This window comes from Paramormyrops kingsleyae, chromosome 8 (genome assembly GCF_048594095.1).
Source record: "Paramormyrops kingsleyae isolate MSU_618 chromosome 8, PKINGS_0.4, whole genome shotgun sequence".
NCBI classification, from domain to species: Eukaryota; Metazoa; Chordata; class Actinopteri; order Osteoglossiformes; family Mormyridae; genus Paramormyrops; species Paramormyrops kingsleyae.
The window spans coordinates 28,835,983-28,860,918 of record NC_132804.1 but is presented as its reverse complement, the minus strand read 5'-3'; the positions used below and the strand labels follow the sequence as shown (position 1 = coordinate 28,860,918).

The window sequence follows — 24,936 nt, the reverse complement described above, 5'->3', positions numbered from 1 at the left end:
TTCACTGAGTTCTTCAGATCAACCCATTCTCTCACAAATGTTTGTGAACCTGACTGCATGGCTGGGTGCTTGGTTTTATACAACTGTGGCAATGGGTCTGAATAAAACACCTGAATTCAATGATTAAGAGGTGTGTCCCAGTACTTTTGTTCATATAGTGTACCTGCTTTGGGGGAAGGCATCAATGTCTTAAAGTGACCTCTTAGATCATACTGTGTTTCTGATCACTGAACATTTTCAAAACTCCTCCCGCTATGACTGACTGGCCTTCTGTAAGAATTCCACACGTCTGCTGATCATCTTTATTTCAAGGATTCAATGGTTTTATTTGGCACATGCAAGGTGTTCAGTTAGACTATTACCTGCAGTGAAGTGCAAGTTGGTCATAATAAAAATACTTGAAGGCAGTAAAACAGAAAGGTGACAATATAATAAATGTAATAAAAAAGGAACAGAGAGTTATTCAGGGGGATAGAAAGACCAGAGATGTGCAACACAGTTCATATAAAGTGCAAAGTGCATAAATAAAGAGCAGATGTTAAATTATAACCATTGATTAAGTATTAGTAACCTGATGGCTGAGGGTAGAAGCACCTTCTGAGCCTCTCTGTTCTCACTAAGAGAGAGCAGAAGTTCTTGCTATGTATGTGCTTGGAGGTTTACTTGTAAGGCCTCTACATGGCCACCATATTTCTCCCATCAGCTCATATGTAGTGCACTTTCATGCTCCCTAATATGATGCTATCCTGAGACGAGCCACTATTACAAAGGGAAACAGATGCTTAGAAGCCCTCCATGTTATTTTAAAAGCATTCGTCACAGGCTGCAAGCAAATGTAAACATCCATCTGTCCATCCATCCATCCAGCTTCTAACTGCTTATCCTTTTTATTGGCCTCAAATAAAGAACATACCAAAACTAAAAATAATACAAACCTAGAGAGAGATGTACCATTGCTCCAAGTGTCTCTCTCTCTAAGAAATTGAAGAAATGATTATGGATGAATAGGGGGGCCTGACCTCTGACCTCTCCCCCTCCCTCTGAAATATACATACCTTCCCTGTGTATTGCAATGTTGTGCCAAAACATGCCTGATTTGTACAATACTATTAATACTGTATTTTTAAAATTGCAAGTAAAACTAGATCTTTTTTGTATGTCTATATATTTTTTTCTAGGTATAGTTTTTCTGGGCTATTTTAAGAAATGGGCTATCAGGTCTCATGTTTTCAGCCTGTGACATCACTCTGGTGTAATATGTACTGTAATAGCCCATAATGGCATTAACCATTCACATGGGTTTCTCAATCTAAGGAAATGGGCAGGATTCCGAACTGCACACTCCACACTGCACACCCCTATCCGGGTCCCTGTGACCTGGTGAGCTGTACTGCAGAATCGCTGACACAGCAGAGCCGGGAGCTGGACCCCCCCGCCCCCTTAAAGGGCGTATATCATTAATGTATCTGATGTTCAATCTGCTGCGTGTAACAGAAAGCTGGAGCTTGGCTCCTTAAAGGGAACAAACAGTGGAAAATGTATAACCAACTCAAACACAGGAAGAAGACGATTACCGGTGTTTAGACAAATAAGCACGTCAAACTTATTGTTCTCACAGTAATTTTCCGATGAAATGTGTGGACAGAATATCCATTTAAAGTTCAAAGTAATTTATTCTGCACAGAACATTAACTCTGAATCATTTGATGTAGGAAATCAACATTTGAAAGTTTGAAAGTATTGTTATGTCCTTGAAGGGATGACACCTCATATTTTGGGTAAAATGGACCCCGTATTTGGATAAAATAAATGTGAAGCAAAGAAAATACAATGGATTCTGTGGACAGCCGACTCAGAATGTCTTATACAAACCAATTACATTACGACTTTGCATCAAATACAAAAGAGTCACAGGGTAAAATGGCTCTGCATTTGTGGTACCTCTTAACAAATCAAAACCAATTAAAAAGTGCTCCAGCTCTGTAGTATATAGCTAGGAAGTCCTTAAGTCATGTCCATGCTAGACTTGCTTGATCAGTGCTTGGCTCATAAGAGTAAGTTAACTATTAGGATCTGAGAGGTGGTGCATTTCTCCCAGAGGAATATAAATGCAGCAGATTACTGGACAGTGAAGGGACAGTAGACTGTGCACTGATCTGTGGGGTTACATGCCCAAAACTGTATCTGGATACAATCTGAGGATCTTGGGATATCCTTTCCTTGAGATCTGATTAGCATCAGACCTGTGGACTGACTGTACCTACCGGGACCAGTGTACCTCTGACTGACAGACAGATCCTGCAAAAGTAAAGTCAAGCAAACAGCCCAATATGGCTGCAAAACGGGGGAGAACTAATTACCATGTGGACAGAGACATACTGGACGAGGCAAGCCTGGAGGAACTCGCCCAGAAGCTGCACTCATCTAAGAAGCCCTGCCTCGTGGACCGGCTCAAACACTCATGCAGGTAAGAAGGAGCCATTAGTTTGTATGGCACAGAACAGGTGTGGTGCTGCCTCAAAGGATTATGGGTAGCTGCTTTGCCCCTGTATTCCATATCCCAGTGTCTCCCTCTGCTCCCAGGTGCTCGCTGCCTCAGCTGAAGCGCAGGGTGGTGGGTTGCCTGCCTGTGCTTTACTGGCTGCCACGCTATTCCATCTGGGACTATGGCATGGGTGACCTTATCGCCGGTATTAGTGTGGGAATCATGCAACTGCCACAGGGTGAGCCTGACTGCTGAGCATTATAGATAGTGACAGCTAACAAACATAACAACCAGAGAGAGCTGTCGCTGCACATTGACCTCTATAGATATTTATCCTGATTGAGCACACATAATGACTGAGGTCCACTTAATGTATTCTCTGCAGGCATGGCCTATGCACTTTTGGCGTCCTTACCCCCTGTTTTTGGCCTCTATACCTGCCTGTACCCCGTACTGATATATTTCTTCTTTGGGACATCCCGACATATCTCCATAGGTAAGATGCAAAGTACTATTTGCATGAGTTAAGTACATTTAAACTCTCTATCAGTGTTCTGAGGTGTGCTATGGGTGTGTACATATGGATGTTCAGTGTTTTCGTGAGTAGTCTTCACCGACGTTCAGATATATCCCTGTGTCTATTCTCAGGACCGTTTGCGGTGCTCAGTATCATGGTGGGCAGTGTGGTGGAACAATTAGCCCCTGACCAAAAATTTCTCATAATGAACGGCACCAACCTGACTAACATTGTGGACGAAGCAGCCCGGGACAGCTACCGGGTCAAGGTGGCTGCTACCACCACTGTCTTGGGAGGGATCATCCAGGTTAGCATGTAGCGTCGTACTGGTTGAGTTGTATTGGAATTTCATCATTTCCACACTCCCCCAACATCGATCCCTTGTTCTGGATCTCCTGGAACATCAGCATGAATGAACCTTCCAGCATTATTCAATAAATCCAGTTGCTAAAGACCACTGATATATATTTTCTTCCAAGTGTCCAATAAATGTGGTCTGCATTGGGGGGTGAATAACATTAACAAACTTTGCAGGTCACTCTGTTAATTAATAATTGTAGGGATGGACACTTCATGGATACATGCATCTGTCCTCAGGTTGTCCTCGGTCTGGTCCGGTTTGGCTTTGTGGGCACTTATCTGTCCGAACCCCTGGTCCGGGGTTACACCTCAGCTGCTGCCTGTCACGCAGTCGTGGCACAGCTGAAATACATCTTTGGTTTGTCACCCAGGCGGTTCAATGGACCTCTGTCACTGGTGTATGTGAGTACTCACAGAATCCTTTTTTTTTTCTTGCTTTCAAATTTTTTTTTAATTTCCATTTTTCCTTTGTACTCTTAATCTGGCCCGTACCAACAAGAAACCCAATGGAATTTTCTTGTTTAGCTTTAGTCCCTCTCCTTCTTTCCAGAAGTTCCTCTCACTCTGGCCACACCCATCTCTCCTCAGGTGCTGGTGGACATCTGCTCCCAGCTGCACCAGATTCATGTGCCCACACTCGTGGTCAGTTCAGTGTCCCTGGTGACTCTCTTCTCTGCCAAGGAACTCAATTCCGCCCTTGCCAAAAAGCTGCCTGTTCCGATTCCTGTGGAACTCATCTCCGTGAGTGTGCCGCCTGATGGAGCAGCTTTCGTCAATTCTTGAATTATGAAAGGCTGGGAAAGATGTTCTGTCTTCATTTTGTTATTTAACCTCCTGCTGTATGTTTTAATGACAATGTTGAGTATACATTCACCATGCATCATGAAAACACACATAAATGACATTTGTATACACAGTGGGTTCAGCCTCTGTGCATTCAAATCCTGAGCTCAATAGAGAAGCCACAGCACCATTGGGCATTTGAGCAAGATGCTTAACGCCCCCAATAATGATCCAGGGGCACTGGATTAGTGCCTGACCCTGAGCTCGGACCCCAGGCTTTGCTCTACATGCGAGTGTGTCTTAAAAAAAGAGAGCAAAATGGAGTATGCAAATGTGCTTGTAGAAATGACAAATACAGCTTCTTTACATATGTGGAACTTAATTTTAGACACATACTAACAGACACTAATGCTTGGCACACACAGACTCGCCCCGTCTCCCTCACACACCCTTAGAGCGTCACACAGTGGCTATGCCCCTTAATAATGTTGCATCAGGCTATCAGACACAGCTGTGAGCCAATCCTGCCATTGCTCTCCATGGTTAAGCCATTTCCTTCCATTTGTTGCCTGTGGAACAGATTGCCGTGGCAACCCTGCTGTCCAGCTATACCTACCTGAACCAGAACTACGCAATTGGTGTAGTGGGGGAGATCCCCAGTGGGTGAGTCAGATTGCCTAGGGTGGAGACTGTGGGCAATGCATGAGAGCCCTCTAGCCCTGAGCCATAAGGAGACCATATTCATGCATCATCTACATACGGCATTCAAATACATCACTACGATTTGCATGGCTTTGGATAAATAGAAAATGAAATTCTTGCACTATATAAAAGAATGCAGATGCTTGTTATCTTTCTAATGGATGGTGCCATTAGCATGTTAACGCAAAAGCATGACTTTCTGGCTAATGCTGGTGTTTGTTTATACAGGCTGATCCCTCCCAGCACACCGCAGGTCAGTCTCTTCCATGAGGTGATCGGAGATGCTTTTGCACTGGCCGTTGTGGGCTATGCCATTTCCGTCTCTCTGGGCAAGACCTTTGCCATCAAGAACGGGTACAAGGTGGACACCAACCAGGTCTGCATCTCGCTGGCACACTCAAAGCGTGGGCATGCTCTTGATGGTGCACAGGCCCTCGGTTTCACATTGTCTGCTTTTTATTGTTTCCACTTATGTCATTGTCCTGCAATCTAACACCAGTACTTGACCTACAGCTCTGAAAAAAATGAAGAGATCACAGCAAAATTTTCATTTCCACTCATTTATCAGTTTATGGTTATACACCTGTGTAACACATACATTTTTGCCATCTCTATCCTGGTTCTTCCCTGCTTCTCATTGATGAAGGGCTGCTTCCTTGCTTTAAAGGTCTTCAGTCCTGCTTCTATAAGCCTGTTTTGAATTATGCTAGCAGTGCACTTCACACCACTTAATTTTTCCCATTCCCTTGGAAGGTCATCCTCTGATTTATGAGGCACTGCTGGATAAGTTGATGGTCATCTCTGCCATTAGAAAGTTTCTTCTGCCCTCTATCTGGCTGGTTTTTGAATATTGCCAGTGTCTCCTGCTTCACCCTTGTTCTTGTGTACTGCTGTCTTAGAAACTTTGAGCCTGGAAGCAGCCTGTCTCACAGTGCAGCCTTCGGTCACAGGATTTTACCAAGATTTAAAAAGGCAGATTTAAAAAAAATATAGAGTGGTCTCTTAATTTTTTACAGAGCAGTATATGACTTCTCTAATTTAGGGATTCCCAACCTTCTGATGACTGCAGACGGGTTTACATTGTGCAGAAACTGGCAAAATTTGTCATCTAGGGGCAGTGGTGGTAGGGATGCTGGCGGTGAATCAATTGGACAGATTCAATGAGTTTAACCATTTCCATTAAAAAAAAAATGCAATCAGAATATGCAAATGTCTGGGTTTGTAGTGTATTTTTGGAAATTAATCAGCCCCTCCTTGGTGGAATATTCTCCACGAAACGCTGTCGGTCTGCAAGCACCTGCTCTCCCCACAAAAACACCCAACTCCTATAACTGACAACTACCGTACTGTAGCATCCGCAGGCTAACTGTACACCGCAACAGAGCTCTTTGAAACACAGTGGCCCCTTCCTTATTGTCTCATCTTTTGCTTTTGCTGGTGATCACCCTCTCATCCCTCCTATGCAGGAGCTTGTAGCTCTGGGCCTCAGCAACATAACGGGGGGCTTTTTCCACTGCTACTCTGTCGGCTGCTCCATGTCCCGGAGCCTCGTTCAGCTGACCACAGGGGGAAAGACACAGGTGAATGGGCACACACACCTGCGGCCACTAGACTCGTGCTGTTCATGAATGAGTCATTCTTTTTGAAAGAATCTTTTAAGTGAATGAAATGATTTCAGTCACTGCACTGATTCTTTCAATGAGTAATTCATCATTCAGTTTTTTCACAAGAGAAAGCAGATCATACTGTTTACTTGCTGAAGCATCTTAATTCGTGTTTGTGTTCAATTTGTGTTTACTGGTGGCCGACAGGGCATGCAAAGCTAGATTTTCATTGCATAGTGTAACTGATTGTTTACTGTGTGTATGACAATAAACTGCCTTTCAAATCTCTTGGATCTTGAATCCCTTAAAACTACACAAAGACAATAATCAACCTACATTAAGTGGAATATATTGTGTGTTTTTTGCTGGTCTAATGAATCTTGCTTGTGTTGTCAGATTGCTGGGGTAGTTTCTGCTTTGATAGTGCTGATCGCTATACTGAAGCTGGGGCCCCTGTTTCAAGAGCTGCCCAAGGCACGTCCATTTTGTCTCTTCTCTTACTAGATCCACATCCGATGATCTGAGCTATAGCTTGATAAGTCTGTGTGCTTCGTTCCCCAGGCGGTTCTCTCGGCTATTGTGCTAGTCAACCTGAAGGGCATGTTCAAGCAGTTCTATGACATCATCACACTGTGGAAGACCAGCAAGGTCGATTTGGTAAGGGACAGACACATACATAAACAGAAAAACATGCAAACTGCCACACAAATAAATTTGGGGCTGTGTGTGGCTCAGTGGGTTATGCCTCTGTGATTGGCAGGTTGCCAGTTCAGAACCCATGCTCAGCAGCGTAGCCACATCTTCTTTGAGCCCTTGAGTGTTCATCCGTAACCACCTGAAAAATTCTCCAGGGGCACTGGATGAATGATTACCCATATGCTCTGACCCCACACTTTCTCCTGATCTTGTACAAATGGCAAATAAAGCATAATTTCCTAAATGTGTTCTGTACAAAAACTCATACCATAAATAAGAACCTGGCAACATAATCAGTATTGATTTTTCTCTGATGTACAGAAGTGCAAATGTATAAATGCAAATCTGACCTGCACTGTGGCTGTCCTTCTGCTGGTCCACCTCCCTGCACCTCCCCCACGCCCTGTGCACGTTTCCTTCTCTCCACAGCTGGTATGGCTGGTCACCTGGATGTTCACCTTGCTGTTCCACCTGGACATGGGTCTTGCAGCTTCCATCATGTTTGCCCTGTTGACGGTCATCTTCAGGACCCAGCTGTGAGACTCCTTCCATCATTTATCTCTTGCTGTCTGTCTAGGCTACCTTGTTCCCTGTTTCATATAGGACTGGTTCTTCGTTTCTTATGCACAGTTAGTAGACCAAGGCCTGCTGTACATAATTCCCAGGCCAAGGACAAAATTACTTCAACCAGGTTCCCATGATGCATAACTCCACCCACCAGGGCCTTCTCCTAGGCCCAGTCCTGGGACAATATTCCCAGCTGTCCTCCCGAGATGGTGGATCTGACTAGACCATATTTAATTGCTTGCTTTTCCCTATTTTAGTCCAAAGTACTCTGTCCTGGGCCAGATTCCAGGAACCGAGATCTACTTGGACATGGAAAAATACAAGGAGGTGAGATAGTTGGTGTGTAGGAGGTGTGAGTAATAAGAATAAGGTCTGGTGACCAAAGCTGCACACAATATTCTAGGTGTGGTCTTACCAAGGAATTATATAATCGTAGCATCACCTCCCTTGACTTAAACTCCACACACCTAGAGATGTAACCTAATATCCTATTGGCCTTTAATATTGCTTCCCCACACTGGCAAGAGTGGGACATGGAAGCATCAATATACATACCGAGGTCTTTCTCATAATGCATGAGACTGGCACATTGTGCGAGATCAGTGCTCCATGACACTCTGTACATTCCCGGACAGGCACAGGAGATTCCCGGTGTCACTATCTTCAGGTCGTCTGCCACAGTGTACTTTGCCAATGCTGACCTGTACTTGGAGGCCCTCAAAGAAAAGGTATGGTCTCCTGTTGTTGCACATCCACCTGTCAAAAGGAACATGTTAGGTGGGAGATGCATGGAGTTAGGGATTTGGGATATTGAATTTTTGTGTTTGGTTAGTTATTAGTGGTCTGAACGAGTGCTGTTATATTGTGTGTTTATTCTGTTTCATTTATGTGCCAGTTTAAAAATCTAAGGAAAGCATTTTAAAAAAGGATCATGTAAATCTATAAAAATAATCTGTAAAAATATAACACACACGTTGCAAGTTTCCTTGAATGGAAGAGTTACGTAAAGAGGGGTTTATGTGAATCGTATGGTAACTGCTGCCTGACTTGTGGCTGAACAGAGCGGGATCAATATCAGCAAAATGATCACGTACAAGAGGAGGCAGGAGGCGAAACAGAGACGAAGGGAAAAGAGAGCGGAGAGGCGGGCCAAGAGGGAGGCCAAGAGACAGGTGTGCATGCAGCCGGAGTAACTTTATAGACAAGTGTGTTCATCTCCTCACAGGAGTATGCTTTTTGGGGATGGCGTGCAGGTAAGCAGATTAGCATGCCGGGTCCTTGAGCAAGGCCCTTAGCCCCAACAAAGAGCACATTTCCAAAACTCACTCAGTTCATCTTTTGCTGTTATTGACGTGGGACCACCGATAAACTATAATCAGGCTTCCCGAGAACCAACCCTCAGTCCTCATATAAAATGAAATTTCCATAGTGCATAAAAATTTTCTTGAAAACAAATCCTGTGCAGTGAGTTTTGGAAACTTGCTCTTCAGTTGTTCCAGGGATAGTCTGACCCTGCTTTCTCACTGCGTATGTCACTTTGGATAAAAGCATTAGCTACATAAATAAAATGCATGTGACTGTACATAATAATCACACCACAGCACCACACGCGCTTTCATGCACACAAATACAAGGCCGGTTGTATTTTTCCAGAAAGCAGCCATGAAAGCTGCAGAAGGCAACACAGTGGTGTTTTCCGTTGAAGAGGAGGTGGTCCACTGGAGAGAGGATGACAGGCAGGATGGTTTGACAAGGGAGGAGCAGGAGCAAGACTTCACCATGCGAGAGAACGGCACCGTGTTCGTCATCCCCGAACTGCAAAGAGAGCACGGCAGCTGGGAGTACCTGAAGGGCGGGGACCCAGAACTGGGAATGTTGGGATCTGTCTCCGAGCTGGATGGGGACACCACTACCTTGGCCTCCAGCTGTGATGACACTCTAAGCAGGGATCTTGAGCAGATCTCTCTGGGATCACTAGGGAAGTGGACTTGGGACATCCATTCCATCATCCTGGACCTTTCCACTGCCAACTTCATAGACACGGTGGCCATTAAGACCATGAAAAATGTAAGTAAGAGGACAGGGTTTAAATAGGACCTGGCAAAAGGGAAATGGGGTGGTGTCAAGGCTGTAATTATAGTATAAATTATGGGGGACATACCCCCCCCCCCCAATATTCAGATGTGCTCTCAATGTCCTCCACAATGTATATTATAATTATGGTCTTGGTTCTCTTCAGTGTTGACTCCATGGGTGCAGCCTTGCTGTGTGTGGCTCTGTGGGTTAGCTGCTGTGTCTGTGATTAGAAGGTTGCTGGTTCAAATCTCATGTTTGTATTTCATCACTGGGCCCCTGAATAAGGTCCTTAATCCCCAGTTGTTACAAGAATTATCTGACCCAGCTTTAGCTGTCTACTAAGTAAATGTAAGGTCAGGGCAGACCAAAGTCAATTAGAAGAGTGGGTATTTTGTGATATGTTAATATGCGTCTAAAAATTGAAAAGCCAATAAAAAAATTGAAGTATTTAATATTATTTTTTTCTGTACTTAGATATTCCAGGACTTTGGAGAGATTGATGTGGATGTGTATATGGCTGGTTGTCAGGGTAAGTGATTTTTCTAAGCCACCTATCTATCTTTGAATGTTGATAACCCCACTGAGAGTGTCTGACTGGGCATAACTAAGTGATTTATTGTGTTGTCTCAGTAGTGGAGTTGTACCATGGTGTAGCTAACTGAGCTGTTTGCAGCCCAGTGACATCTAACTGAGCTGTTTGCAGCCCTGTAGCATGTAGCTGGGCTTGGCTTCACGTGCTAACTGTGTCCTTTATTGTGTACTGGCTCTCTAAATATACCTAACTGCAGCCACTGTGGTGGAGCAGCTGGAGACCGGGGACTTCTTCTATGATTCCATCACCAAGAGCCACCTCTTTGCCACAGTCCATGATGCCGTGCTGTACTGCCTTCGAAAACGCGGAGCATCTGCAGCATCCAGCTACGATTGTATCCTGGTATGTTGTACATGTGCTGCTATAAAAAACTTCTGTAGTCATATGAATAGAATTATGGATGAGGTATATAATTTGTAAGCCGACATCTGTTAAAGAAAACATTTCAGCAGCAAGAGAGAGACAGTCACAGGCAGCTGTTTTGAAAATCACACTGTGGGAAAAGATCTCGTGTTCCTGAAGTACGTTACTGCTATTTGCTTAGAAAATGGATCTGCATGCAAGGAGTGTACAATTTATCTGACACAGGCATACAAATCAGGGCATGGGTAGGGGGAAAATAGTGAGGAATAGTTAAAAAGAGAGAAATGAAGAGCGTTGAGCTTGGCATGACTGTTGCATGAAGAGTCCATGAAGTAATGTGTTTTTTCTTTACAGGATACATCATGCAGTACCAAAATGTGACTGACTGAAGAGGCTATTACAGCAGCATATGAGTTTCTTCAGTTCTGTCATTCCGTCTCAATACAGGGAAAAGCCCTTCTTCTTCCTATCTACCAAAGTAGATATTTGGTAGTTTAACTTTCAAGAACTGGAGTATGGCAGGTCCTTCCTCCAAATATGGCTTTAAATATACTCTATATATCTCTGTGTTGGGCAAAGATATTATTTTTATATTTTAAATTATTTTAAATTGTTAAAATATTGGTTGGATTATCTAAACACGCACAAAATAACTACCATAATCTACATAATAACCAAGTGATCCAACTTCTGTCAGCTGTGCCATTTACACTCGTTTAGCTGTGATCTTGACCCTTACAGTATGCATGCAGTGGACTCCTCACCTGCTTCACCACCGCATGTGTTACATTTTGGGCTGTTATGACTCCGCTGTACTGTTTAATAAAACCTGAGAACACTTTTTTTTATACTGTCTGGGAGCTTTAGCAAGCAGAATCATGGTCTGAATCCACTGCTGTGCCAAACATGTTTGCTTTACCATGAGGAGCTCTATAAACTCTGTATAGGCCACTCAATCACATGTTGATTACTTTTTTTTTTCTTAATGCATAACAATCCCCTAATCCATGAATCTCCATCTAGTCCTTAAACAATTGGCATGAATTAAATAAAATCCACATAGCCTGGTTAAAGTCTTTCCTGTTTCTCTTAAACATGGACCTGGCCGATAAACCGATAGCCAAGCCATCCAATAAAGATTGACCCAATCCAGCAAAACTCGAAATTAATGAGTATAATAAAATTCAGTCCACGAGAAATCCACGCAGTAATAATCCATAGAGAATTCAGAAAGGCTAGGAAGAATGTGAGTGGTGGATTTATGTCAGCAGTGACTAAAATAACCGGGCTTTCTGCCAATCGCAGTATTCTGAGAATGGACAACCTATGTACACCAAACAAACAGCAAGGTTTATCAAGTTAGCGGATCAGCTCACATTCTACTGTTCTGGCAAAACAGATGAATCAAGTGAGAGAAAAGCATCCCCCAGTGGAAACTTCAATGTCGGTGTCAGAAGCCACGCCGTCTTTTTAAAAGAGAGATATTGTGGATAAAGCAGTTAAAAAGACGTCGGTGGTGTGGTGATATTGTGGCAATTTAAGGAAGCTTATGACACACAACAGACTGCTGCTGTGTACTGTAATCTCTGCCAACTAAAAACTTGTCCAGCTAAACAATTTTGACAAACAATAAGCTATTTATGCAATGCTTTGCAGCCACATATTACAGTTTTCAGAAATATGTAACCCATTCTGATTTCTTCTTTAGACTGTCTTGCTTCCACAAGCTTGTTTATATTTTCTTGTCGTTAACGTCACTTTTCACCAACTGAAGTGACATGACCACCCGGACCACCCACGGTAGCAGTCTAGTGTTATACTTGGAGGACAAAAGCATCTGGCCCCCCAACATAAAAACTGTCTCCAGTCTGCCCCCCCCCCCCCGCCCCCCCATTTGAAATGGTATAGAACCGTCACTGCAGACAACCAGGATAATGCATACATTCATCAAATTATAAGCTACAGAAGCACGTAAATAAGGTTCAGTACTGAAGGATTTTATAGATTTCTGCATACATCTGAATTAAAAACATCTGTAGTAAAAGCGTCATGCAACACTGTCTCTGTGGCGCCACCTGGAAGCCGATCATCTATGTGTCTCCAGCCGTCCGCTTCAACAGGTTTCCAAAATTCACAGCTAATTAGCTGTGGCGTTCTCCAACATTTCCAACATTCATGGTCAATGAGCTCTGCCGTTGTCCAAAATTGCCCATCTTCCACTTGCCAACCACTGCTGACTTGGAGAAGCTCTATTTTTCAGGTCCCCACAATATAAACCTCAATTTTATAAAATTCTGTGACTGCAGTCAAGAAAACTAAAAATATCAAAAGCCTTGTATTATGTTTGGTTACTTATGGTTAAGTTTAGGGCTGGGTAGGGGTTAAGGTTATCATAGTTGAGATTAGGGTTTTTTTCCATAGAAAGAGTCCCCACAAAGATATGAATGCAAACATATGTGTGAGGGTTATGAATACAGTATATTACATTGTGGGGACCAATGGTGCCCACTATGTGATTAAGAAAAACTTATTTTGATATTGTGAAGACCATTTTTTCAGTCCCCACAAGTGGAAAATCTATTTTCGAAAAATCTGTGATTGCAATCAAAAGACAAAAATTGTCAAGTCTTTATTTTGTTGTTACTTAATATTTATTGTGTGTGCTTTATTATTATTTTACAGCATTATTATCTATAAATAAATGCTAATTTCAAGTATTCTGTGGTATATTTTCCTCAAAGCTATATGCAGAGTTGCTCTTAATTGTTATTTTTTTAACCAGTCATACAGAACTATAAATTACTCTTTTGAAAATTTGTGAACACTATGTGATGTTGTCTCAGGATTTATGACACTGACCTTGTGAAACATTATTATATTCTAGAGAATTACTGTAAGTAAAAGACATTAAACAAAGAGTTCAGGTTGAAATATGATTGGATTATTGCTTTAATTCAATTTTCTCTTGGAGTACTTTAATACTTTACATATTATGATACTTATCTGCACATGATATTAATATCACTGTTCATTGATTTCAGTTGTCTGTGTGATTACATTAATTTAAAAAAATCTTCAGGCACAATGAATTACATTGTTAAAACGACATGCATTACACTATAAAAATAAAGTAAAATTAATTTAAATACACAAAATATAAGGTTTGGTTAAAAACACCACTGCAATGGGTTTGTGCCCCATCCTGGGTTGTTCCTTGCCTTGTGCCCATAACCTCTGGGATAGGCTCAGGACCCCCTGTGACCCTGAACAGGGTAAGTGGTTTCAGAAAATGGATGGATGGATGGATGGATGGGTGAATAACTTTGTTATGACCTTGTAAATATGACATTTGCATTGTAACATTTATTCAACCAACGGCTGATTGATCTCATATGAATCAATTACGGTGCTTGATTTGGCTCACTTGAGCTGTTTTTAATCTGAATTAAGAAAAGCAATAACCTAGCTGAGAATTCAGCTGGGAGGTTTCCCAAAAGAATAGCTATGTCAGGATTTGATTGTGGACTGGTAGTATAATAATCAGTGTGGATGTGTAGTCAATTCTCATTTTATAAAAAGTGTGTTATGCCTTTTAGTAAGGTACTTGCCCAGAAGTGTCAGTACAAGGTGGGTATAGAACCTTACTTGTCAGATTTAAGGTATTCTGGGCTAAATGTAAGGGAACAAAACTCAACGGCCATTTAAACTGGGGTTAATTAAATCCGACAAGTTATCCGGCTAAGCAAGAAGTCCTGCTTTTTGAAACAGGTCTCTGGTATTACTAAATGGCTTTCAGACTTGCTATACTGAAATGTGGTTAACTTGGGTGTGACGTCATTCCCAGCTCCAACTTCCAACCTCCGAGTTAAATGGAACACAGCATTTCTTGAGGAGTGACTATTTTTCTTGAAACCCGCCCACAGAAGCCAGATTTGGGGAGCACTTTTGATATTCTTGTCACATGACCACTCTTTGCCATAAAGTCCTGTAACTCCACAGTTGCCATTGGCGTCTCAGCAGCCTCTCTCACCTGTTTCCTCCTCGGTCTGCCATCCAGTTTGGAGGGATGGCCTGATCCAGGTAGGGCTTAACTGTGCTCCTAGGGATAGATGGGGACTTTGAAATCTTTTTGTATCTCCTGGGGGGGGGGGGGGGGGGGGTAGTCCCTTTAAAAATTATTTTTCAGAACTGTTGCTATTTTTTCTTTCACTTGGATATTACCAATGAAATTCAGTAAACAAAGCTGGACAAATTCAGTTCTGTTTCGTTTTCATTTCAGGTTGTAAAGTGACAAAAAACAAAAAAAAAAAAAGAGTGATTTTTTGGACAGGGGTGATTATTTTCTATACCCACTGTGTAAAAATAAGGGCACTGCCAGGGCAGTTAGGATGATAAAAGGCTCCTTTCTACACCCTATTTGAGTGGCTGAGGTTCGAAAGATGTCTCAGATGCCTCGAATAGAGAATGGAAAGACTTAGGAAGAGCTTCATACCCTGGGCTGTAAAGTTCACAGTCAGTCACCTACACCAAAAACAGCATTGGCTCCTCATCCTCCTCTTCTACAAATACTGTACAATCTGCCTGTATTTGCACATCATACATTCATATCTCAAATTATTCTACACCTTTTGTCGTCTCATTACTCTTGCCCTAATACACGTTAATATATTTATACTTTACATATCATCATACATCATGTGTGTATCATGTGTGATTGTGCGTGTATGTGTGTGTATATACTGTATATATATATATATATATATATATATATATATATATATATATATATATATATATATATATACACACACACACACACACACACACACATTTAAATATATACATAATATAAAAATTTGAATTTTTTATTTTTCATTTGTAGTTTTGGTTAGGTATCATATAACATCATTCAACAGGAAAACATATCATCACTGACCTTCTCAAGACTTATTTTCATCAGTATTTTATTCCAGCTTCAAAGGTCCACATATTTACAGTAAAAAGAAGTTAATTTGTGCAATTTGCAAACCAGCATAAATAAAGTAAATGTGAAAATAAGTGCATAAATAAAAATTTCTCATTGCATATTAACACAGACTGGCAGACACAAAATGCAAGTGACAACATTAAAACAACACAAAATAGAATAAATAAATAAATAAATAAATAAAATAAATAAGCAAACCAAAATGCAAAATGTGAGCAGCAGAGAGAACATGCTTTACAGTTTGGTACACAGTATGGCTTGATGTTAGGATTCAAAGCATCAGACCGCTACATAGGTGAACACTTCTGACATAAAATCTATGCCAAAAGCAACTGTAGCAAAATCACATCAGTATAAGCAAACTATTGGTAATGTCTTTGGCAGAAAAGAAACAAAAGCAAACATCTAATTAAATTAAACATTGACAAATATGTCTAAATGACAGTGTGTTGTCATGTTCCTTATTTGAACTCTGGAAAAAGTGCACATGTAAACCCAGATTTGGTTTTTTTTTTGTAATGTCAAGTCCCTTGAGGAAAAAGCAGAAATAAACACAGATAAGGACAACATTTTATTTACAGTTGCATAAACTCAAAGCTAGATATCCCTGAATCTTCTGTCTACCTACCAGGTCTTTCCAAGAGAGGGGAAATGGAGACACAGGTAAAATACTACACTCAGTCAAGTCCTGCACCAATGGTGACACAGTCTGCACTGTGCAGATTTCCCTAAACCAGTGGCAACCAGCTCTGGTCCCAAACCAGAAAGTGGTCAGTTTTTGTTCCAGCTAATCTTTTAAACAACTACCTGTTTTTCTCAGAAAAGTGAATCACTGAGTACCTGGAGCTTATAGTCACCTGTATTAACTGAGCATCTTGTTAAAAAAAACACAAACAAAACATGTGAAACTCCAACACCAGATGTGCCTGTGCTGGGGTTTACACCTTATGGCAAGATGTCATCTGAAATAAGCCAGAAATGGCATCTGCCAAAAAGGTACAAACAGGTAATCAGTTATCCATCTTACAAGCACTTAGTCTGATCAGGGTAACCTGGAGCCAATCCCAGGCAGCACAGAGCATAAGACCGGCGTTCGCCCCCTGACCAGGATGCCAGTCCATCACAGGGCACACACACTGCAGGAGGAAAACGCGCATAACATGGGCAGCACATGCAAACTCCACACACACTGAGCACATGTGAGATTCAAACCCCCCTCCCACCCGGAAGGAATGAGGCAACAGTTCTGTCACCTGAGCCAGCATGATACCTTGCATCCATTTCAAAGTTTTAAAAAATTCACCGCTCGTTGTTTAAACCTCCTTAAATCCACATATCTAAAATGACTAAAGGTATTAAAACTGTAATGGTCTTCGGCTGTGTTTTAAGCAGGCTTCAGGCTACAGAGGAGAAACATGCAGGTGATCATGTGGGAGGGAGACATATTACATTAGAAGCCTGCATCCTCGTTCTATTTGCTACCTGCTTGTTTCCAGAGGTCACCCATAAACAGACCTAGGAGACAGACATCCATCCGAGGTATCACTGAAACCCCTGCTTCAAATACCCACCAAGCCCGACAAGGTGATGGAAAGAAGAGATACAACAAAGTGCCTTTGGTAAGAAAGACCTCATATAGTAGAAAAATCAAACAATTAACTGTGTAGGATTTGAGCAGGACAAGCGCTTAGACGACACACGTTTACTGGATGTGATGCTGCAGCCAGGATGTGGTGAAGCCAAAGGTGAGATTGGGGCTCCGTCATGTACAGGAAGATAACAGGATCAGGGATCACGGTTGTCTGAGCTCGAGGCGAAGGCTACAAATCCTGATGGAGGTCACTGTGATGTTCCGGATCCGGATCGGCATCAGGATTTCCAGAACTGACTGTCTGTGACACCAGCTGTTGGTAGCGTGCCTGGCGCTCATAGTTCGGGTCAATATTAATCCAGTTGTTTGCCACCCACTTCATTCCACGGGTCACCACGCAGCCACCGTGCAACGAGTACTCGTCCAGCTCTCCCACCCAGCCTGTGGGCCACAGCCAGAACTCAGTATCAGTGAACGCTCAAAGTACAGCTAGAAAAATCTATCCAGCAGACCAAAACACTCACTGCCATACTCTTCTCACGAAAGTGATGGCTCACAGTGGTAAACATCAATGAACGCCTTACAGATCCCCAACCCTAAAATACAGGACTCCAATGTAGGGGGTGTCAACCTTTTGATGTTTGTAGTACAAAAATTTTACAGGTAAAAGAAGTGGCTCAGGATGCGCTAAAATTTGGCAAGTGGGGGTACGCAGTGTGTATGGAAATGTGGGAGAAATCTTGATACGAGAGACAGCATTTTTCAGGATGGGGTGATTCCATAATATACAGGATGGGAGACATCTCTGTCCCTAGTATTCCACGGCCTGGGGAATGTTGGCCAAGAACCAGTACCGATGGTAGCGCACCTCTACTCTACCTGATGAATATGGAAGCAGACGGATCGGTTGCTTTTACCTTTGCCGTCAGACAGGTAATTGTACCAGAGGACCGCTGTGCCTTTGATGGGCTTCACTCTTAGGTTGCCCTTGTCACAATGCCTCCTTGTATCCAGAAGGTCCACATCGTTCTGTATTAGGGCCTGAAGACATATGGAAATGAGTGAGGGAATGCACAGTAAATCATTAGTAAAACCTCCACAAAAACGAAAGCGAAAGCACGCAGTCACAGGACAGCAGGGACCCACTGTTTCCTCGTACGTCCTGTTGTCAGCCACGGGGAATGTCGTCTCTCCTCCTCCCTCCACGGTGTTCAGGTAAAACAGCACAGTGATGTACCTGAAGCAGTAATGACACATGCCATCCGCGCAGAACGTGAATATGCAGCAAAACTCACAAGCACTCTTCCCATCTTCCACTTTTAATAGCCGGGTAGACTTGTGCCAAACACCATTCAAGGCTCAGAGAGCTGTGGCTATATTTAAGTGGGACTCAGGACTGTGAGGTGACAAAGCGAAGTCTCACCGGCAGGAGGTCTCGAAGGGTGCCGAAGAGTTGGCCGCCAGGCGGGTGTGGGTGCAGGCCGTCTCTGGGTACACGGGGCCGCTGTCGTGGTGGGCGTGGTAGTGCCCCCCCTGCTCGTATCGCACCACCTGGAGTGGCTCACTAAGGTCGACCAGCTTGGGGGGCAGGCGGGTTAGACGAGTCACCCTGTGGTAAAACAAGCACCAGGTGATGGGATCAAAACATCACTAAAACAGATAAGCAGCCCCATGATCCCTGGTTTAACAGCATCTGTTATTCACAGAAATTTGTCTAAAGGTCATGTACTGTATGTACAGTACTGTGCAAAAAGGCAGTCAAAAGAAATGTCTATAACTATTTATCTGGGTAGTAAATGCACTTTTACTGAGCACATTGAACACAATTTAGCATTACACTATGTGAAAATTTAGATAACACGATAAAAACTAGTAGGAATTTCTTCTGTTATCATAAAGTACCAGATATCTTGTTGGATGGCTAGATGGCTTCCCAACGCGATTTTGATTGGAAAAACGATATGGGTATATTAGATGGTTGCTGCAAATACCGGGATGATTTTAGCAGAAGTATTCAAATGGCTGAGCTAACACACTTTCACAGGCATAATAGTATAGTTTTACATCAACATTTAAACATCATTATCTTTGGCTGCCTAAGACTTTGCACAGTGCTGTATATGGGAAGGCATTGTTCACAGGTGTGGGGTTCATTTTTCTAAAAGGGAATGTAAAGGGATTAGCAGAGCTAAACAAAGCAGACGAGACGAGAGGGACTCCTGACCTCTTCCTGAGCTCCCGTAACACGTGATGCGCCCCCTCGCCCTGGTACAGCCACGTGTGCCTGCTGTTGCGCACCAGCTGGCTGCGCTGAACTCCGCGCTGCTGAAGAAAGCGCTGGAAGGCGTTGGTGCTCAGCCTCTGGAACTCCTCCAAGCTCAGCAGGCCTGGATTTCGCACAGAGAATCCGGGGTAAGATACTGTGCCATTTGGGATTGAAAATTAATAATGGGGGGGGGGGGGACTCGTGACCAGTTTGCAATAGATTCCAGTCTCGAATAGGATCAAATAATGGATTCCTACCATCACCATCTGGGTCGGCTTTCAGTCCAGCATAGATCTCCCGGAGGTTCTCTGGTGTCAGCCAGATCCCGTCATGCACACGGGAGTGGGTCAGAATCTGGCGGGGGGGGGGGGGGGGGGGGCAATTAGGGTAACAGGAACGTGCTTCCTTTGCATTCCCCCTGGCAAACCACAGCTCATGCTGGACAGCAGCCACCCACAGTGCCTCACACACCTCAGTGCCTCAAAAAGCCAGGCTTCACACCACGCACAGTCTGCACCTCCTACGCCTTCCCATCTCCGCCCACCTCCTGCAGTTGCAGACGTCCATCCTGGTTCAGGTCCAGCAGATTAAAGATCTCCTCAGAGGAAAGGTTCAACTGCTCGGCTATGTCCTCCTGACCCTCGGGCACCATCACCTGGCTCTCCGTCAGACCCTTCAGCTGAGCCAGCTGCACTACAAGGTGGCACTCCTCCTCGCTCAGGAATCCTGGAATCTCTAAAGGTACACAGAGATATACATTTACATTCTAGCGGTAGGTGAAGTTTGAAGAAAGGTACAAATGCCAGTTCAATAACGTACAAATTCTACTATCAGCAAGAGTTACAATAGTGTCTATCTACAGGATTATGCTTTATGGACTGAAAAAACATTTCTAAACATGCATTCCTGTTTGAAGCATTATCTCTGCAGAATGTAAAACTGCTTTTTAACTTGGAGGCCATAGCAGTGCCAAGTTACAGCTATTCAGATCACACTGTTTTGTTCTGGGGGGGGGGGGGTACAAGCAAAATGGCAGATCTTATGAAGAGTTAATCCTTTTAAAATAGCTAAGCTTGGGGAAATATTAGGAGGAACTTATTTAATATTCCATAGACATTGAAAGAATGGCATACCCTCTGTCCAAACAAAGAAACACATATTTAAGAGCACAAAGTCATTCTTAAAAGTGCTCTGCAGTACTTGGTGTACTTTTTAATCTATTTAATCTCATTTTCCCTAGGATTACAAAGTCATGGTACAATAACAAATATGTGTCACTTTTATATTCTTCTATTTCTTCGACAATGCCTTCCTTGGGAACCCCAGGAGTAGAAGATTTGGCTTCTCCTGACCCCCACATCCTGTGACCTTGAGCTCATTCTCCTGCACCTTCCCAGCACCGCCCTCATTGGCCATGTCCTCCTTCGGGCTCCAGGCGAGGCGCGCATGCGCCCTGCGGAACGTCAGCTAGGGCTTGCATGCTGTTAAAAAGCGCACATATACGGCGACAGACCTTACCGAACAATAAGGGCTTCAGACTCAGCGTCCGCATCTCATGGACCTTGTTCGGCACCAGCGACACTTTCTGGACGTGTCCTACCTGTGTGTTTCCATCAAGGAAGTGGTTCAGTTTTTACGGAAAATGAAATAAATTGCGAGCAACTACAAAGATACAGATTAAATCCACCATGCCTCTACTTCCTAAAATTTTAATTACTGGGAAAAGGCATGCCGGGAAACGCAATATGTAATGGGCACCAGGCCTTACCCGGATCCCCTCGATGCGCGGAAGGTACATAGTCCGCTCTGATCTCGAATCGGGATCATGAAGATGAAAGTCGGGTGGTGGGTGGCGGTGGCTGTCCCTGGCTGTGGGCTCTCCGCCAACAGCGCCCGGTTCCACGGCGCCGTTGTTGTAGTGCACGTACAACAGCAGAGCAATTACATTAATGATGTAAACGTGAAAAAACACCATCACTACCATGAAATAAGACCGGGAGCACACATTGCTCTTCTGTAGCGGAACTCTCTCCCTGCTTATCGGTGGCAAAGTCGGACGTGCGAGCTCCTCCGTCACACTTTTCTGTGGCTCCATCTTCATTTTTAAACAAAAATGGTTTTTTTTTATGCAAAGTGTGCGTAAACTTCTAATTCAAGTAACATAATATAAAGTCATCAGTGACCAGGTCCCCAGCTTCCGTCGAGCTCTATATTGTATTCGGCGGTATAAAGATGATTTAGCTAAATTAATTCAATACTAAGCCAGGTATGCGCACATTTAGGTAGTTGGCGATAATTAATAAATAATGTTAACTGGGTGGTCGCAGTACAAATTACTGCGTGTGACAACTTGGCTCAAAATATGACAACACGGACATTATGTCACATATGGCAGGTAGACGCTCAAGTATTTTGTCTGCATTTTTGCTAATGTATATCCCTGTCCAGAAACCGTAGAAACCACCGGCTGCGCGAATAAACAGCTTTAGCTCGGCACGGCCAAAAACGCGGATTAGTCAAGATCTTGTTTACGTTGCAATTAAGAGCTTTCGGGGTACTGCATACATCCAGTGTCGAAGTCCTCTAGCGGTAAGACAAACTCATCTTCAGTTTATTTCTGACATATTCCTCCGATGATCGACGTCGCAGTATTAGGACCGTCCTAGTAGCCGACTGTATGTGGTTAACCGTACATCTTGCTGCAGCATACGAACTCAGGGTGATGAGACGCCATCGCCCTGACAACTGCGGCATCTCAGACCATAGATACTGTCCAAGAGGAAACTAGAGTCATCTACATCTCACACATAGTAAAAGAGTTGCTGCCCCCTAGCGCCAATCAGCCAAAAGCACGTACCAAGAAGCCAAATCATGATTGCAGCGCCCATGTGGGAAGCTCCGGTCTTCGTGGGTCACAGGGTTTGCAGGTACCGGGTGATCCCCCTCTGCAGTGACCGTCTGCTGTTTATTGTTAAGTTTATCCGTCGTTTGCATGATTCGTATAATTTAAACGTAGCAATTTAGTTGAGAACTCCTTACAATTCTTAAATAGTGAAAACATCAAAATGGCCTTTTAAAAATAGCATTGGGTTCAGGTAAATTATTTTTAACATTCGTAACTGTTAAAAGGTCAGTAAAGGTTGGTTAAATCTTATGATTAGCAAATTTATTTATTCGACAAAGAAATTAAAAATGTTTTCTTTATACGGCAGCGCGAATTAGATTATACGATTAAAATCATCGAGATTTCGACTGCTACACTGGTTCCAATGCATTGTTGATTTAAAAAATTAAGGACTTTATGAAACCAAAACTGTTAGTTACGTTTAGAGCTTTAAACTAAATGTAACGAAAACTAGCATACCTTACTCCAGCACGTGCTTGATTTTCATAGGCCCATTTTTTTCATATTTTTTGACACATGGAATTTTTTTGAGCGGCCAATGAATATGTTTCTCATAGAGAACAAGTAATTTAAACGGCGAAAACAATGTGTTTTGCATCAAATGGCACATTTCGCAGCAGTAAAGGTGGATGCATTTTTGGCTCTCAGTCTGGTAAAAAAGATTTTTGAGTGGTTTAAAGTCATTTAGATGGTGAGGTTTTAAAACAGAATTAAGTCATATAAAATTGAAGAATTACAGTATATTCCATAAAATAACATGCACAGATTCTAAATAGATGTACAATAATTATCTTTTGGAATAAATAAGCACATGTGTACTTCCATGATTATAGGTTTGAATCCCTCCTCTGTATGTATGTATGTGTGTGTGTGTGTGTGTGTGGAGTTTGCCTGTTCTCCCGTTGTTCTGAGGGAAAGGCTGAGCTTCCAAACCCCGCAACCCTGACCAGCGTAAGTGGCAGAAGATTGATGCTTATTGGAATGTGAGGAAGAGTCCGTTTATCTTGCCTGAAATCGCATTAAAACAAAGACTTCTCAAGCTCTATTGTCGGGACCAGTGGTAAGGCAAAGTAGAGCCAAGATATGGCAGTAGAGGGAAGTAAAGACGATTATTAAAGACATTACTGCAATTCTAATGATTTATAGAACATTTAGCTCGGGACTGCAAAGTGCATGTTTCATTAATACACGTCCTTCTAATTTCATTCTGTACAAGTAATATTTTTCTTAATACTAAGTAATACTATTTTTTCAGTCTCTCTACTACCTTTTCGTACCAGCTGCCGATATCGTCTTGGATTTCATCTGATAAATCGAGTAATTAGAGCCATGTGAATTTTAACCGTTTGTGTGTGGAATTACACATTTTGTATAAATTCTATTAGTGTGACTTCTCATTCCGCCCTAAGAATGACCTCTTTCTCGTATTGTGTAGAAAATGTAAATTAATATGTATGTTAAAACGAATTGTGTAAACGGGTCACGGCTTAGATTAGATGGGCTGAGTGCATTAGGCCTGTATTTAACGCAATGGCTTTTGCCATTCTGCCGAAGGGGTACTGTGGGTAATTTTAAGAACTGTAATAATGCTATGCTATGGCGACAGACACTGTGTAAATCCTTCAGCTGGTCCTTCAGGCCGCCTTCCCCCTTTGTATTGGGGAACATGTACTGTTAGAAACCCTTGTAAGGCCAGGCTCCGATGGCTGAGCAATATCCAAATGGTTACTGTTTGTCTTTTATGACTTAACTTAATTTCAGTTAATGTGCTTGTTAGTATGCCAGGTGAGTTGTTGTTGTTTGTCCCTTTTCCCTTATTAGCTAAAGCAACTTTTTTGTTGTAGTACCAGGAGAGATGGGGAACCAACTCTGGGTTGGTACGTTTGAAGTATAGGCCTACGCTAGTGTATTGATCTATCGATTATTGCGTGTTTTGATGGAAATATGTTTTCCTGCAACACTACAGATGAAAACTCTTAGGAGCAGTTATGAAGAAGTCTGCTTTACATCACAGTAATAGGCTATATATATTTTTTTTCTAGTATACTTGAGACTGCAATTCATTTAATTAGCAACAAGCATTTTTTTCTGACAGTCACAAAGTACTATAAAATACATGCAAGAAATTGAATTCAATTACTATTAATAACAGAAACCCAATTACTTAAAGCTGAGGACGAATATGAGCCCGGTGATAAGCCTGTTATTAATTCAGTACTCCAGAAGAATGGAGGAAACAAAAAAAGCAGTCGTGCTATAATCGACTAATAGGTGTTTATTTAACCAGTTGGAGAGGCTATATCTGATCCCGATCAAGTACTTCCACACACTTAGAAAATATAGGGTTTCTGGCATGCGGGACGCCTGAGCACACCGCCCCCTACCGGCACTCCCGGCTCACGCAGGCTCCTTTCCCCTGTGATGCTGTATTATTCGCCGGGA

At 42.7% G+C, this 24,936-nt stretch overlaps 3 protein-coding genes across 7 annotated transcripts in view; 2 read left to right on the top strand and 1 right to left on the bottom strand.

Annotated features, from left to right (window-relative positions):
- Positions 1-2,031: 2,031 nt before the first annotated feature.
- Positions 2,032-11,376, top strand: slc26a6l1 (solute carrier family 26 member 6, like 1). The gene is made up of 19 exons (XM_023835917.2): positions 2,032-2,467; positions 2,584-2,723; positions 2,871-2,981; positions 3,134-3,309; positions 3,600-3,764; positions 3,951-4,103; positions 4,726-4,808; positions 5,076-5,223; positions 6,314-6,427; positions 6,848-6,925; positions 7,013-7,108; positions 7,577-7,683; positions 7,972-8,041; positions 8,350-8,442; positions 8,776-8,886; positions 9,368-9,781; positions 10,265-10,319; positions 10,579-10,724; positions 11,100-11,376. Exons 1-19 carry the CDS (start codon positions 2,331-2,333, stop codon positions 11,124-11,126), a joined length of 2,424 nt encoding a protein of 807 aa, XP_023691685.2. The 5' UTR covers positions 2,032-2,330; the 3' UTR covers positions 11,127-11,376.
- Positions 11,377-15,596: 4,220 nt separating this feature from the next.
- On the bottom strand, positions 15,597-22,411 carry p4htmb (prolyl 4-hydroxylase, transmembrane b). 2 transcript variants are annotated; one of them, XM_023835946.2, is made up of 10 exons: positions 22,194-22,411; positions 21,358-21,513; positions 21,108-21,189; positions 20,134-20,324; positions 19,847-19,943; positions 19,548-19,710; positions 18,747-18,932; positions 18,470-18,560; positions 18,241-18,364; positions 15,597-17,764 (listed from the first exon to the last, which is right to left on the bottom strand). In XM_023835946.2, exons 1-10 carry the CDS (start codon positions 22,341-22,343, stop codon positions 17,553-17,555), a joined length of 1,452 nt encoding a protein of 483 aa, XP_023691714.1. In that variant the 5' UTR covers positions 22,344-22,411; the 3' UTR covers positions 15,597-17,552. The 2 variants fall into 2 exon arrangements, with proteins under 2 accessions (XP_023691714.1, XP_023691713.1); XM_023835945.2 differs by having other exon boundaries at positions 21,358-22,329.
- Positions 22,412-22,438: 27 nt separating this feature from the next.
- Positions 22,439-24,936, top strand: part of LOC111856193 (cyclin-dependent kinase 17-like) — a 28,751-nt gene continuing 26,253 nt past the window's right edge. Inside the window, exon 1 of one of the 4 annotated variants that reach the window (XM_023835942.2) lies at positions 22,439-22,559. The gene's annotated coding sequence lies outside the window, so the exon portion shown is untranslated. The remainder of the gene's footprint in view (positions 22,560-24,936) is intronic. The other 3 variants (XR_002841072.2, XM_023835943.2, XM_023835944.2) reach the window with 3 other exon arrangements.

Coding starts and splice junctions, on each gene's coding strand:
- slc26a6l1 (XM_023835917.2), top strand. CDS start 2,331: ATGGCTGCAAAACGGGGGAGAACTAATTACCATGTGGACAGAGACATA. Junction 7,109..7,576: donor AGACCAGCAAGGTCGATTTG/GTAAGGGACAGA, acceptor TTCTCTCCACAG/CTGGTATGGCTGGTCACCTG. Junction 8,887..9,367: donor AGAGGGAGGCCAAGAGACAG/GTGTGCATGCAG, acceptor GTATTTTTCCAG/AAAGCAGCCATGAAAGCTGC.
- p4htmb (XM_023835945.2), bottom strand. CDS start 21,690: ATGAAGATGGAGCCACAGAAAAGTGTGACGGAGGAGCTCGCACGTCCG. Junction 18,933..19,547: donor TTACGGGAGCTCAGGAAGAG/GTCAGGAGTCCC, acceptor GTTTTACCACAG/GGTGACTCGTCTAACCCGCC. Junction 18,561..18,746: donor CCCTTCGAGACCTCCTGCCG/GTGAGACTTCGC, acceptor TTACTGCTTCAG/GTACATCACTGTGCTGTTTT.